At 47.1% G+C, this 16,711-nt stretch overlaps 1 protein-coding gene across 1 annotated transcript in view; it reads left to right on the top strand.

The window, feature by feature from the left end:
• LOC144480308 (protein transport protein Sec31A-like) overlaps window positions 1-16,711 on the top strand; it is a 106,606-nt gene that overhangs the window by 58,586 nt on the left and 31,309 nt on the right. The window contains 7 exon segments of the mRNA XM_078199662.1: window positions 938-1,083; window positions 2,695-2,868; window positions 4,265-4,450; window positions 5,200-5,401; window positions 9,245-9,460; window positions 9,463-9,591; window positions 9,594-9,641. Coding sequence (XP_078055788.1) covers window positions 938-1,083; window positions 2,695-2,868; window positions 4,265-4,450; window positions 5,200-5,401; window positions 9,245-9,460; window positions 9,463-9,591; window positions 9,594-9,641 — 1,101 coding nt within the window.

Genomic DNA, 16,711 nt, shown 5'->3' with positions numbered 1-16,711 from the left:
GATCGAACCCAGGTCCCTGGTGCTGTGAGGCAGCAGTGCTAACCACTGCGCCACCCCCGTCCAATCAAGCAGTCCATGTATGGATTTTTGTCCTTCCAAACATGGACTACTTGACTGGATGGCACGGTGGCACAGTGGTTAGCACTGCTGCCTCACAGCACCAGGGACCCGGGTTGAATTCCGGCCTCAGGTGACTGTCCGTGTGGAATCTGCACATTCTCCCCATGTGGACTTCATCTGGGTGCTCCGGTTTCCTCCCACAGTCCAAAGATGTGCGGGTTAGGTGGACTGACCATGATAAATTGTCCGAGTATCAGGGGGATTAGCAGGGTAAATATGTATGGAAATGGGGATAGGATTGGGGTGGGATTGTTGTTGGTGCAGGCTCGATAGGCTGAATAGCCTCCTTCTGCACTGTAGGATTCTGTGATTCTACGACAAAGCATCGCACCCATAACCCCACTAATCCCCCTAACCTATACACCTTTGGACACTAAGGGGCAATTTAGCCTGGCCAATCCACCTAACCAGCACACCTTTGGACTGCGGGAAGAAACCGGAGCACCCGGAGGAAACCCACGCAGACACGGGGAGAACGTGCAGACTCTGCACAGACAGTGACCCAAGCCGGGAATCGAACCCGGGTCCCTGGCGCTGTGAGGCAGCAGTGCTAACCAGTGAGCCACCGTGCCGTGTGCAAATCTCTCACTATCATCTTACTGATATTTATTACTGGACATTTAATACCAAGTACTGCCTGAGTATAGCTGACACACTACAGAGGTACAAAAATTATTAATTTTTTAAAAATCATGTTAATCTGAACAGCATGCATGAGGGGCAAAGACTTCTCACCTCTCATTCCTCATCCACCAAAGAAAAGTTTGAAAATGGAGGTCTTTGCACTTCACTAACCAATGTTGAATCCCTTCCTCAGATACTCTAGGATCCCGCCTCGAAATGGAGAATGGGGGGCAGCTGTGCATGCAGGCATGTCTTTGCTACATCTGTTCGGGAAACGTTGAGAAACTGGTAGAATGTTGGGTGAAAACCCATGAAAGTTCGACTCCACTCGCACTAGAGGTAGGAGCCTGTTATTCAGATCTCCGTGCATTCCTGTGTTTATGCCTGACGTACATATTATGCAGTTAAATCCACGGTGGGTAATACAGAGTTGGAAGGAGGTGATGGCCTAATGGTATTATCGCTAGACTATTAATCCAGAAACTCAGCTCATGTTCTGGGGACCCGGGTTCGAATCCTGCCATGGCAGGTGGTGGGATTTGAATTCGATAAAATAATCTGGAATGAAGAATCTACTGATGACCGTGAAACCATTGTCGATTGTCGGAAAAACCCGTCTGGTTCACTAATGTCCTTTAGGGAAGGAAATCTGCTGTCCTTACCCGGTCTGGCCTACATGTGATTCCAGAGCCACAGCAATGTGGTTGACTCTCAACTGCCCTCCAAGGGCAACTAGGGATGGGCAATAAATACTGGCCAGCTATGTCCCACGAATGAATAAAAAAAGAAAAAAAAATTCACTGTGGTGAGTTTAAAACCTATCTTTAGTTGAAATCAGAAATTTTATACATTGCATTTACCACCCCATATCTGATGAGACACATGGTTTAAGCTTAAATCTATTTATTAGCGTCACAAGTAGGCTTACATTAACACTGCAATGAAGTTACTGTGAAAATCCCCTAGTCACCACACTCCGGCGCCTGTTCGGGTACACTGAGGGAGAATTTAGCACGGCCAATGCACCTAACCAGCACGTCTTTCGGACTGTGGGAGGAAACCGGAGCACCCAACTGATTTCTGGAATGGCAGGACTGACGTATGAAGAGAGACTGGATCGACTGACCTCATTCTCACTGGAATTTAGAAGAACGAGAGGGGATCTCATAGAAACATATAAAATCCTGATGGGACTGGACAGGCTAGACGCGGGAAGAATGTTCCCGATGTTGGGGAAGGGCAGAACTAGGGGTTACAGTCTAAGAATAAGGGGTAAGCCACTCGACTGAGATGAGGAAGACCTTCTTCACTCAGAGAGCTGTGAACCTGTGGAATTCTCGACCACAGAAAGCTGTTGGGGGTCGGTTCATTAGATAGTTCAAGCGGGAGCTGGACGTGGCCCTGGCGGCTAAAGGGATCAAGGGGTATGGAGAGAAAGCAGGAGTGGGATACTGAAAGCGCATGATCAGCCATGATCATATTGAATGGTGGTGTAGGCTTGAGGGGCCAAATGGCCTTCTGTACCTATTTTCTATGTTTCCCCCAGAGGAATCCCACGCAGACACAGGGAGAATGTGCAGACTCCACACAGACAGTGACCCAAGCCGGGAATCAAATCGGGTCCCTGGTGCTGTGAGGCAGCAGTGCTAACCACTGTGCCACCCCAGGAATGGGCAACAAATGTGGACCTTGCCAATGATGCATCCCATGAAAGAGTAACAGAAATTTACACTGTCCCTTGAGTCATAGAATCCCCTCAGTGCAGAAGGAGGCCATTTGGCCCATCGAGTCTGCACCAACTCTCTGACAGAGAGTCTTACCCAGGCCCTCTGCCTATCCCGATTACCCGACACATTTACCATGGCTAATCCCTCTAATCTTCGCATCTTGGCACTTTGTTGATGGTGAACGTTTTATTGCTTCAGTCGTGTTTTGTCTCTTTCCCATCAGGACCTTGTGGAAAAGATTATGATCTTGCAGAAAGCGATCGAGTTACTGCAGGGCACAGACATGGCAGCGGAGGGCCCAGTCTTTGCGAAGAAGCTCACGCAGTATGCTAGTCTCTTGGCCGCACAAGGAAGTTTGGAAGCGGCCATGAGCTACCTCCCCACTTCGTCAGATCAGGTTTGCCTGCGCGTTAATTTTCTATTTGTAGGAAGGTATTGTGGCTATTATACGAGTATCCAATTTTCTATAGCATCTCGGCTTAGTGGAGAATCAAAGTACTTACAATGCAAAATACCTTCTAGCATTGTTGTGTAAAAGAGGATGCTGGGGAACTGCAGAAGGTGAGATTGAAGTCAGAAATATTAGCATATCTCCTCACACTAGGCTTGTATTTCATGGAGTATCAGTGATTGAGGGGCAATCTAATTGGGGTGTTTTGAGATGGTTAAATGATTTGCTCGGGTAGTTCAGCAGAAACTATTTCCTGTGGTGGGAGATTTCACAGTAAGGGAGAAATTCGAGCTGGCCTGTTCTAGGATTACTTCCTCACACAAAGGGGAGTCAAAATCTGGCGCTGTCTTCTCCCAAAAAACCTGCCGCGGTCATTGGAAAATTTCAACATTTAAAATGAGTTTTTGTTGGGTGCAGAAGGGAACCAAAGTAGATAAATGGAGTGAAGAAACAGAGTGACGTCGATCTCACTGAATGGGGAAACAAGACTTGAGGGACTGAAGGCCCTGCTCCTGTTCCTGTGTTGTTTACTGGAGCTTCTTTAAAGGCCTGTTTACAGGAGTACATACAATGCATGCAATCCTTACAGTGCAAAAGGTGGCCATTCAGCCCATCGCGTCTGCACCGACCACAATCCCACCCAGGCCCTGTTCCCATAACCCCACATATTTACCCTGCTAATCCCCCTGACACTATAGTCAAATTACCCTGGCCAATCAACCTAACCCGCACATCTTTCGGACTGTGGGAGGAAACCGGAGCACCCGGAGGAAACCCACCCAGACACGGAGAGAACGTGCAAACTCCGCTCAGACAGTGACCCGAGGCTGGAATTGAACCCGGGTCCCTGGCGCTGTGAGGCAGCAGTGTTAACCACTGTGCCACCGTGCATTATAATGAATGTAAACCAGATTCCCGCCCATAATGGGCATGAACCTGATTGTCGCCAGGGAGGGGTGGCGAGAATCAAGATCACCCCCTACATCAAAAGAAGTCCCGGGGGCAGGTCCCATGACATATGCTGGCAGGGTGGGTTCTGAATGCGGCTGGTCCGCCAGTAACCTCGACTTGGTGGGTGGTGGATACTTTGCCCATTCACGTATGTGCAAAGATGAGTAATGTAATATGGGGGGGGGGGGGGGGGGAACATGTGGGGGGACATGTGGGACGGACGGACGGGGGGGGGTGGAACGGGGTGGTGGGGGGGGAGGAACTATCAGGCATTAACTCCTAATATGCATAGTTAATTGGATGTAAATGGGGATCCCGACTTTAAAATCCCACCCTTTGTATTTCTGGTCTACGGTACATTTACCTAAACGGGAACCGTTGTCTCTTTCAGTTTACTGTACTCCAGCTCCGTGACCGACTGTTCCACGCTCAGGGAGAAGCTATGATGGGTCAGCAGCCCCCCGCGTTCCCCTTTAACCGGGTTGTGACGAGGAGTATGCGTCCGACTTCCACTCCTGCTCCCACTCCAGCTCGGCAGACACCACCTCCGAGGCCAGTCCAGCAGGCTACCCAACAGGTAGGCAGCACGAGGGCTGAATCTCTCACCTAGCTTCTTACCAACTCTGTATTGCCTGTTGTTACAATTCTGATCTGTGACTGCACCATTATCCTGCGATGTGTGCGCCTTCCTACTATCCACAAGTGTCGCTGCTGCTTCATGCATTCTATTCAATGTGTCGTACGCATTTCTATGCTGCTTCCTTCCTGTGCTTTAGCTGAATACATATCTCACTATATGTCCAGTATCACCGTGCATTCTTTCCATCAACCATCGGTGGAGCAAATAGAAAAGTCTGCATGGACAAAACCAATATATTTTGGATATTGTACTGTGAAATTTGCAGCTTATTCCATACTGTCCTTGACTTATTCTCCTATTCCCTTCGGTATTTGTGCCACTTACTGTTGGTGACCTGGTGCCTGCTGCATAAATGAGCTGCAATTATTCTCAACTGCAAAGTGCACTCTCTTAATTCCCTCCCAGTTGCATGGGGCAAACGTAACTCATTGCCTTATACCCGTCAGTATTCGCATAAGACACCTCTGGCGTATTCGAAGAAATATGTTTCAGTAAGCTTGCTACTTCGTCTGCTTGTCCGCAAGTCTCCTGGTTTTAAAATGATATTGTTGAAAAGTCCATGAAAGTTGACGCATGCCGTCACTGAATGAATGAAATCAGTTATGAAACTTTCAGCAGTTAACTGCCTAACATGGTTACCCCCCCCCCGCCTCGTAATAATAGCAATTTTTTTTTTGTCTTCTCAGACTCCCTATCAGCCCTGCTTTAGTCCTCAGGCCCCAATCTCTCATTCTGCTCCAACAGTATTCACTCCTCAGCCTGTCCCAGTCGCATCTGCAACTGTCCTCCCCACTCAAGGCATGGCTGGCAGCGCCACCAACATGTACTCCAAACCAGGAGCGCCTCGTCCCACCTACCCACAACATCCTACCACAGTCTCTGCACCAGGTAATCCGTTTAACAGGTCAAAGCAGATCAGTCATATTCCTGTTTAAAATCAGTGACTAGTCGAGTTAAATCGTGAGTTTCTCAGCAATGTGGGTGGTGGACAAGGGGGCAGGCGATCAAGGTATGTGAAGAGAGAAATAAGCTTATATGTCAATAAATTAACTGTGTAAAATTTTAAGTGTAAAATGTTATAAATATATATAGTATAAAAACATACAATGTATACCTACACAATGTGCATGCAGCGTATACACGCGCGCACGATGTATGCACACGCGTGTACGCACGCACACATGAATATTATCTGAATTGGAGAAATTTGGCGGGCTATTTGAGAAGGGGAGAAAGTGGCATTTGGTGAATCGCCCTTACAGAGAGTTAGCAGGATCATGATGGGCCAAATGGCGGGGGCCTCTGCTGTCACCATTTGATGTACACTTAGGTAATTTATGGCCTCGGGTCACTGTCAGTGTGGAGTTTGCACGTTCTCCCTGTGTCTGCGTGGGTTTCCTCCGGGTGCTCCGGTTTCCTCCCACAGTCCAAAGATGTGTAAGTTAGGTGGATTGGCCATGCTAAATTGCCCTTCATGTGAAGAGGATTAGTGGGTAAATATGTGGGGTTATGGGGCTAGGGCCTGGGTGGAATGGTGGTCGGTGCGGGCCCGATGGGCCAAATGGCCGCCTCCTATATTATAGGGATTCTATAATTTTAAAAAAATGAAAATGCAGTTGATATTTTTGAAATAACATTGTTAATCAATGTGGATATCCGGGCATTGGGTGTTTTTTATTTGGGTTTTGGTTGCCAGTGTCAGTAATGAGTCACATATATAGACACAGTGCATTCTCTACTCTTCTCCAACAATAGATTTCAGCTCCAATCTCACCACATCAGAGATTCTTTTCTATTTCCCGCAGCAGTCATCTTTTAGTTTCATCGTGCAGTTGCCAGTGGGGACCAGTTTTAAGTCATATTCACTAGGGTTGAGATTGCCAAGACCCAATTCGTGTTGGTCTGATCGAATCCACACATCAAAGGAGCTCTCATCCCATTGGTATCAACTGCATTTGAAACTGCACATTAACGTCTGATGCCTACTCTGCGACTTTAACCAGACCTCCTGCTGTGTTCCATGATTGAAACTACTCATCTTTTACATTGACCCGTTTTATAAAGAACAAAGAACAGTACAGCACAGGAAACAGGCCCTTCGGCCCTCCAAGTCTGTGCCGCTCCTTGGTCCAACTAGACCAATCGTTTGTATCCCTCCATTCCCAGGCTGCTCATGTGACTATCCAGGTAAGTCCAGGCCCCCACCACCCTCTGTGTAAAAAACGTCCCTCTGATGTCTGAGTTATACTTCGCCCCTCTCAGCTTGAGCCCGTGACCCCTCGTGATCGAAAGACAGCAGATTTCCACCTCTAAAGGGGCTTTAGTGAACCAATCGGCAATGGTTTCATGGTCATTATTAGACTTTTAATTTCAGATTTTTTTATTGAATTCAAATTTTACCATCAGCCATGGCGGGATTCGAACCTGGCTCCCTGGGTCTCTGGATTACTAGCCCAGTGACAATACCACTGTGCCACCGCCTCATTTTCCCCACACTGCAAGCCCTCAGTTGTTGGTGCGTCAAAGTGACTGCCATGTTAGGTTGTCCCTTGTGCATTGTGTCATGAGTCAGTTGGCAAGAGATTAGTAAAGGATTATTGAAACTTTAGTCCTTTGGACTCTAGGAAACACATTGGTTCATTCAGCAACTTAATTCCCAGTAGAGGTGTATTATTATATCTAAATAACGAGGTAGCTTCTAATCAGATTTCTAATCAGTAAGGGGAGTCATGGGGATAAGGCAGGAAAGTGGGGTTGAGGAGTATCATACCAGGTCAGACATGATCCCACTGAATGGTGTAGCAGACTCAATGGGCCAAATGCCTACTTCTGCTCCAACATCTTATGGTCTGTAACCTCCTACAACCCTCTGAGATCTTTGTGCTCCCCCAGTTCTCATCTCTGACCTCTTGCACGTCCTCAGTTTTCTCTGCTTGGCTATCAGTTGATGTACCTTCAGCTGCCTGGTTCCTCTGCTCTGGAACCCCTCCCTGAAAACTTTCCTCCTCCAAGATGCCCTTTGGCTACCTGTCCAAATAAACAGCTCAGTAGAAAGTCTTGCTGACCCTCTTGTGAAGCACCTTGGATCATTTTACTGTGCTTGAGGCACTGTGTAAATGCAAGTTATTGATGCTAAGCACTGCATAGATTTTGGGCGTTTTAATTGCCAGTTTTTTTTAATTCATTCATGGGACATGGGCATCGCTGGCTGGCCAGCATTTATTGCCCATCCCTAGTTGCCCTGGAGAGCAGTTGAGAGTCAACCACGTTGCTGTGGCTCTGGAGTCACATGTAGGCCAGACCGGGTAAGGACATAGAAACCCTACAGTGCAGAAAGAGGCCAACTGGCCCATCGAGTCTGCACCGACCACAATCCCACCCAGGCCCTATCCCCATATCCCTACACATTTACCCGCTAATCCCTCTAACCTACGCAGCTCAGGACACTAAGGGGCAATTTTAGCACGGCCAATCAACCTAACCCGCACATCTTTGGACTGTGGGAGGAAACCAGAGGAAACCCACGCAGACACGAGGAGAATGTGCAAGTTCCACACAGACAGTGACCCAAGCCGGGAATCGAACCCAGGTCCCTGGAGCTGTGAGCAACAGTGCTAACCACTGTGCTACCGTGCCGCCCATAGGACAGCAGATTTCCTTCCCTAAAGGACATTAGTGAACCAAATGGGTTTTTCTGGCAATCGACAATAGTTTCATGGTCAGCAGTAGGGTCTTAATTCCAGATAATTAATTTCAGGGTGTGGAACTGTGGTTAGCACTGCTGCCTCATAGCGCCAGGAACTGGGTTCGATTCCCAGCTTGGGTCACTGTCTGTGCTGAGTCTGCACGTTCTCCCCGTGTCTATGTGGGTTTCCTCCGGATGCTCCGTTTCCTCCCACAGTCCAAAAGACGTGCTGGTTAGGTGCATTGGCCATGCTAAATTCTCCCTCAGTGTAGCTGAACAGACACTGGAGTGTGGCGACTAGGGGATTTTCACAGTAACCTCATTGCAGTGTTAATGCAAACCTACTTGTGCCTAATAAATACATTTTAAACTTTACATTGTTTATTGAATTCAAATTCCACCATCTGCCGTGGCAGGATTCGAACCCGGGTCCCAAAACATTAGCTGAGTTTCTATAATAGTCTAATAATAATACCACTAAGCCATCGCCTCCCCATTCCGTTCCCAAGTTCAGAGTTGCTTGGCCTGTCTGGACTAACAGAGATCTGAGTCGTGCTTGGTGTGTCCCTGCCAATTCTCCTGTTCTCCAAGGGACGTTTTTTTACGCAGAGAGTGGTGGGGGCCTGGAATGCGCTGCCGAGTAGGGTGGTGGAGGCAGACACGCTGGCATCGTTTAAGACTTACCTGGATAGTCACATGAGCAGCCTGGGAATGGAGGGATACAAACGAATGGTCTAGTTGGACCAATGAGCGGCACAGGCTTGGAGGGCCGAAGGGCCTGTTTCCTGTGCAGTCCTGTTCTTTGTTCTTTGTAGTTTGGGCAGAGTATAAGAGAGAGAGAAATGCACTGCCGTCGTTTCAGGTTTGAACGCAGGAACATTGAACCTTAGTTCAAGCTGAAATTTTATGTGAAAGGTATTATTAGGAGAGAGGAACAAAACAAGGAAAAGATAAATACAAATTAAATGTTGCGTTAATGCTAAAACTTGGATTTATTTTAATGTTTTTCTTCCCCCACCCCCCCCCCCCCCCCCCCCCCCTCCCAGCCTTTTCACAATTCCAGAATTTCGGACAGCCGAAGGTTCCTCCAAGTGGACTCCCAGCCTATCCGCTTCAGAATCCTTTGCCAGGCTCGGGGTTGACTGGCCCATCTTTACCAACAGCCTCTCTCAGCGGTCCGACAATGCCTGGTGTCTCCATGCCGGGACCATCGCTAATGACCCCCGCCTCCATGCCAACCTATCAGCCCTCGAACCCGCTGCCACCCAGCACACGCCGCAGCCTGGGCCACTGCCAACATACCCAGGTCACCATCAGCCCCACCCTCCCACATCGCTGCCAGGCATTCACCCTACCTTTCCCCACCCCACTGGAACAGGAGGCCCCGGAGCTCCCTCTCCAAACAGTTCACGCCTGCAACCGTTCCTCCTCCTCCGTCGACAGGTAATTCAGTCTATAGACGCTACCAAGCTCTCTGCCTCATTCGATGTATGCATTGATTGGATCCGTGCGACACCTTGCGTGAAATTTGAAAAGGTGCTCCAAGGTGGCACGGATTATATTTTCGACGAGCAGGTAGTGTTCAGCTATCAGTGCGCTAGACCTACACAAAGAATGCATATGCACCAAAATCTGGGCTAGTTTTCAAAGAACAATTGACTGATCCATCCTTGTACACAGCAAAGCCAAAAGCGGTGTGTAAATCTGAATTTAAGAGCACAGCAAATAACCTAGCACTTTGCCTTTTGCACCCGGTTTATGCAAAGAAGAGTAATCTTCTGGGTGAAAAATCGCAAAGGAGCAAAGCATACGATATTTAATAGTTCTGCAGCTTTCGTCCTGTTTGCAATTTACAGACATGACTTTGAGGTATCATTGCATCCCCCAATGCCCCCCCGAAGTCACATTATAAGGTAAACATATCCGAGAATATGCTCCCTCCACTCTTCCCTCAGTTTCACTTTCCGTAGCATGAGTTGCTTGTCCAGCACTCCTGGTGTTTGGCTGAGGAACATCGGACTTGTACAGTGAATGGTGCCCGGAATATTGAGGACAAGGTGCAAAAAAAACCCTCATTAATTGTTCCTTCTGAAAACTAGTTCCACTTGTCTAACCTTTAAGGCAGATGCGATTCTGTTTAAAGAGTAGTGGCCTTGCCTGTCTCTCGCTTTGCATGGACCTCTTTGGATACGTAGGCAGTTGTTCTTCACGCCACTTGTGCATGGCAAGGCTTGTGAAGCCTAGAGAGAAGCCTACTGGATGGTTTTGTTTGCAAAATCAAACCAGATTAATCCCTGGATTAATGCATAATTTAATTTGCTGCAGCTAAGAATGCTATGGAGTTATCACCAGTCTTTACGTGATGTGGGCATCGCTGGCAAGACCAGCAGCATCCCTAAATGCCCTTGAGCTAAGTGGTTTGCCAACACATGGCAGAGGGCAGCTAAGAGTCAATCACTTTGCCAGACCCAGGCAAGGGCGGTAGATTTCCTTCCCGAAAGGACATAAGTGAGCCAGATGGATTCTTATGGCAATCAATGATGGTCGCGACTAGTTTTCAATTCCAGGTGTCTTGAATTGAATATAACTTGGATTTGAACGCATGTCCCCAGAGGGTTAGCCTGGGCCTTTGGATTACGACATTACCACTGTGCCACCATCTCCCCTGAGTGATGTCCCTGTGCTGCTTCAGTTTGATTGTAGCACTTGTTTTCAGTGTGTGAGGCTACGATTTGGTTCATCTACCAATCATCCAAGTGAAGACTTCCCCTGCTGTTGGAAATCGATGATTTCCTCGTCATGTGAGTTCGGAGCATCTGTTGCTGCGTGGATGTGGAGATTGGAGAAAGTTATGTTACCCAGCTAATACAGGGGGAGAGATAGCTGGAGTTGAGGGTGACTTCCTGCAACCTTGATACAAGCAAGATTGAATTGACTGTCATAACTGTTCCAAGTCAGTACGAGCCCCCGCGATTTCATCAAACCGTGCATTGTTTCTTAGCCAGGTTTGTGATAAGCAGGTTGGTTGAATTATTTGTGCCACGCAGAAATAGCTTTCTAAGATAGTATGGAAATATAAGATAGTATGGATGATTAATGTGAAGTTGATTTTTTAAGATCATGTCAGAGCCCTGGGAATAAATTTGCATTTTCCCTTTCCCCTCCACTCCATCAAGTTTCAGATGCAAGTCTATGAGATGCCAAGTGAAGGCCCAAACGTCACCACTGAGGGGCAGAGGGCGAATGATTCCTCTACATTTCCTGTTGGTTGATTGGGAATGATATTACGCATCTCTGGGAGCTATGTACCCAGGCGGCACAGTGGTTAGCACTTCCCGGCTTGGGTCACTGTGTGTGTGGAGTTTGCACGTTCTCCCCGTGTCTGCATGGGTTTCCTCCGGGTGCTCCGGTTTCCTGCCACGGTCCAAAGATGTGCAGGTTAAGTGGATTGGCCATGCTAAATTTCCCCTTAGTGTCAGGGGGACTGGCTTGGGGAAATGCATGGTGTTGTGGAGGTAGGGCCTGGGTGGGATTGTGGTCGGTGCAGACTCGATGGGCTGAATGGCCTCCTTCTGCACTGTAGGATTCTATGATTCTATAAATGTTGGAATTGTATAAAACTTTGGCTCGGCCACAGCTGGAGTAATGTGTGCAGTTCTGGTCACCACATTATCGGAAGGGTGTGATTGCACTGGAGGGGGTGCAGAGGAGATTCCATAGAAACCATAGAACCATAGAAAATTACAGCTCAGAAACAGGCCTTTTGGCCCTTCTTGTCTGTGCCGAACCATTTTATGCCTAGTCCCACTGACCTGCACTTGGACCATATCCCTCCACACCCCTCTCATCCATGAACCCGTCCAAGTTTTTCTTAAATGCATTTACCACTTTATCCGGCAGCCCATTCCACACTCCCACCACTCTCTGCGTGAAGAAGCCCCCCTAATATTCCCTTTAAACTTTTCTCCTTTCACCCTTAACCCATGCCCTCTGTTTTTTTTCTCCCCTAGCCTCAGCGGAAAAAGCCTGCTTGCATTCACTCTATCTATACCCATCAAAATCTTATACTCCTCTATCAAATCTCCCCTCAATCTTCTACGCTCCAGGGAATAAAGTCCCAACCTATTCAATCTCTGTAACTCAGCTTCTCAAGTCCCGGCAACATCCTTGTGAACCTTCTCTGCACTCTTTCAACCTTATTTACATCCTTCCTGTAACTAGGTGACCAAAACTGTACACAATACTCCAAATTCGGCCTCACCAATGCCTTATATAACCTTACCATAACACTCCAACTTTTATACTCGATACTCCGATTTATAAAGGCCAATGTACCAAAGGCACTCTTTACGACCCTATCCACCTGTGACGTCACTTTTAGGGAATTCTGTACCTGTATTCCCAGATCCCTCTGTTCAACTGCACTCTTCAGAGTCCTACCATTTACCCTGTACGTTCTACTTTGGTTTGTCCTTCCAATGTGCAATATCTCACACTTATCTGCGTTAAATTCCATTTGCCATTTTTCAGCCCATTTTTCTAGTTGGTCCAAATCCCTCTGCAAGCTTTGAAAACCTTCCTCACTGTCCACTACACCTCCAATCTTTGTATCATCAGCAAACTTGCTGATCCAATTTACCACATTATCATCCAGATCATTGATATAGATGACAAACAACAATGGACCCAACACCGATCCCTGCGGCACACCACTAGTCACAGGCCTCCACTCAGAGAAGCAACCCTCCACAACCACTCTCTGGCTTCTTCCATTGATGTGGAGATGCCGGCGTTGGACTGGGGTAAGCACAGTAAGAAGTCTCACAACACCAGGTTAAAGTAACCAAATAAACCTGTTGGACTTTAACCTGGTGTTGTGAGACTTCTTACTGTTCTTCCATTGAGCCAGTGTCTAATCCAATTTACTACCACCCCATGTATACCTAGCGACTGAACCTTCCTAACTAACCTCCCATGAGGGACCTTGTCAAAGGCCTTGCTGAAATCCAGGTAGACAACATCCACCGCCTTCCCTTCATCCACTTTCCTGGTAACCTCCTCGAAAAACTCTAATAGATTGGTCAAACATGACCTACCACGCACAAAGCCATGTTGACTCTCCCTAATAAGTCCCTGTCTATCCAAATATTTGTAGATCCTATCTCGTATCACACCTTCCAATAACTTGCCCACCACCGACGTCAAACTTACTGGCCTATAATTTCCCGGATTTCTTTTGGAACCGTTTTTAAACAACGGAACAACATGAGCCACCCTCCAATCATCCGGCACCTCCCCCGTGAATACTGACATTTTAAATATGTCTGCCAGGGCCCCTGCAAGTTCAACACTAGCTTCCCTCAAGGTCCGTGGGAATACCCTGTCCGGTCCTGGGGATTTATCCACTCTGATTTGCCTCAAGACAGTGAACACCTCCTCCCCTTTAATCTGTAACGGCTCCATGACCTCCCTACCTGTTTGCCCTATTTCCGTAAACTCCATGCCTGTTTCCTCAGTAAATACGGATGCAAAAAAACCATTTAGTATCTCCCCCATCTCTTTTGGTTCCATGCACAGTCTACCACTCTGGTCTTCAAGAGGACCAATTTTATCCCTCACTATCCTTTTGCTACTAACATACCTATAGAAGCTCTTTGGATTTTCCTTCACTCTGTCTGCCAAAGCAACCTCATGTCTTCTTTTAGCCCTCCTGATTTCCCTCTTAAGTAGCTTCTTGCACTTTTTATACTCCTCGAGCATCTGATCTGTTCCTTGCTGCCTGTACATTTCATACAACTCTCTCTTCCTCTTAATCAGTGTTACAATCTCCCTCGAGAACCAAGGTTCCTTATTCCTATTTACTTTGCCTTTAATCCTGACAGGAACATACAAACTCTGCACTCTCAAAATTTCTCCTTTGAAGGCCTCCCACTTTCCATTTACATCTTCCCTGTGCCAATCCACACTTCCCAGATCCCTTCTCATTTCATCAAATTTGGCCTTTTTCCAGTTCAGAACTTCAACCCGAGGACCAGATCTATCCTTATCCACGATCAGGTTGAAACTAATGGCATTATGATCACTGGATCCAAAGTGTTCCCTCACACTCACATCCATCACCTGCCCTAACTCATTTCCCAATAGGAGATCCAATATCGCATCCTCTCTAGTTGGCACCTCTATATACTGATGTAGAAAATTCTCCTGAACACATTTTACAAACTCTACCCCATCTAAACCTTTAACAGTATGCGAGTCCCAATCTATATGTGGAAAATTAAAATCCCCTACTATCACAACTTTGTGTTTCTTGCAGTTGTCAGCTATCTCTCCGCTGATTTGCTCCTCCAATTCTCGCTGACTATTGGGTAGTCTATAATACAATCCCATTAATGTGGTCATACCTTTCCTGTTTCTCAGCTCCACCCATAGGGCCTCTGTAGACAAGCTCCCTAATCTATCCTGCCTGAGTACCGCTGTAACATTTTCCCTGACCAACAATGCCACCCCCCCACCTTTTATCCCTCTGCCTCTATCCCGCCTGAAACATTGGAACCCTGGAACATTGAGCTGCCAGTCCTGCCCCTCCTGTAGCCAAGTTTCACTAATGGCTATAATGTCATATTTCCATGTGTCTATCCACGCCTTCAGCTCATCTGCCTTCCCCACAATACTCCTGGCATTGAAATAGACACACCTCAAAAGATTATTTCCACCACACTCTACCCTTCCATTTATGATTTTGCTTGAACTAACCTGTCTTTTTACCCCTGCTCCACTATCTGCTCTGGCACTCTGGTTCCCATCCCCCTGCAAATCTAGTTTAAACGCTCCCCAATAACACTAGCAAATCTCCCTGCAAGTATATTGGTCCCCTTGTAGTTTAGGTGTAACCCGTTTCTCTTGTACAGGTCCCACCTGCCCCAGAAGAGGTCCCAATGATCCAAGAATTGGAAACCCTGCCCCCTGCACCAGTTCCTCAGCCACGTGTTCATCCGCCCAAGCATCCTACTCCTGCCCTCACTGGCATGTGGCTCAGGTAGCAATCCTGAGATTATTCACCAGGATGCTGCCTGGGATGGAACATTTAAGTTATAAAGAGAGGTTGGATAGGCTTGGGTTGTTTTCTTCGGAGTAGAGAAGACTGAGGGATGACCTGATTGAAGGTACAAGATTATGAGGGGCATGGACAGCGCTGATAAGGAGCAGCTGTTCCCCTTAGTTGAAGGGTCAGTCACGAGGGGATATGGGTTTAAGGTGAGGGGCAGGAGGTTTAGGGGGGATGTGAGGAAAAGCTTTTTTACCCAGAGGACGGTGATGGTCTGGAATGCGCTGCCTGGGAGGGTGGTAGAGGCGGGTTGCCTCACAACCTTTAAAAAAGTATCTGGATGAGCACTTCATAACATTCAAGGCTCTGGGCCAAGTGCTGGTAAATGGGATTAGATGGGAGGTCAGGTGTTTCTTGTGTGTCGGTGCAGACTCGATGGGCAGAAGGGCCTCTTCTGGGCTGCGTGATTCTTTGGTTCGATGATACTGCCCGTCTCTGGGAGCTGTGTATCCTGAATGTTGGATCAAAAGCGGGAATGAAATGCTTCACAATGTATCTGAATATATTGTCTGATAGATTCATATTTCAAACACCTTTTTAATTTGATCTCTTGCGCTCAGTTCTTTTTAGGGCACTTAATAAAATTGTACGAATCCCTCTGTATTAACACTAAGCTCTAAGCTGAGATCACACAAATCCCTGACCCTAGGCTTCTGCCAGTATGTCTTTGTACCGGCTCCCATTAATTGTACCATAGGATGAGTCTGCATTCTCCAGCCTCTCCTTGTCGAAAACCATCTTTGGGCAAGATTGTGAACTTGCATTTCAGAGAATTACTGATGAAGTTGTGCATCCTACTATTTTGTGACATATTGATGCACAAACCTATCATGTCAGAATTCATCGCCTCAGTTGACCATGCAGATTTAATTATGATTGATATTATTTTGCCAGAGCATACTTCAATTGTGACATATTTGCCATTACTCAGTATTATAATTATTGCAAAAAGCCATGGATTGTAGATCAACATATTAAAATTCACCTGGTTGTTGAACTGTGAGTGATTGAAGCCAGGTATGTTGATAAATTTTGTTTCATGGTTATTCTTGGTGAAAATCAGAGTCTGAGAGTCGATGCAGACTCAATGGGCCGAATGGCTTCCTTCTGCGCTATAGGGATTCTGTGGCAAGGTCTCGTTCATTCAAGACAGGCGAGTATTGTCCTTGTGGCCACGCAACTTTGATGTTCTGCGGGCTCAAAGTTTATTAAAAAGGAGCCAATGCCTAGGTTGTTGTGAATTGTTCCCCTTTAGCGTTACTCTGGGATGTGAGTTTGAAGATACAAACCAGATTGAAGCAAGTGGATGATTGTTTACAGCCTCTTGCCTTCATTTCTCTTCGGAACGCCGAGTGGCTGCCCACAGAAACCTGATGTGCTCTTCCTCTGAATCCCCATAAGTGCC

This window comes from Mustelus asterias, chromosome 28 (assembly GCF_964213995.1).
Source record: "Mustelus asterias chromosome 28, sMusAst1.hap1.1, whole genome shotgun sequence".
Taxonomy (NCBI): Eukaryota; Metazoa; Chordata; class Chondrichthyes; order Carcharhiniformes; family Triakidae; genus Mustelus; species Mustelus asterias.
This window is presented reverse-complemented; position numbering and strand designations above follow the sequence as displayed.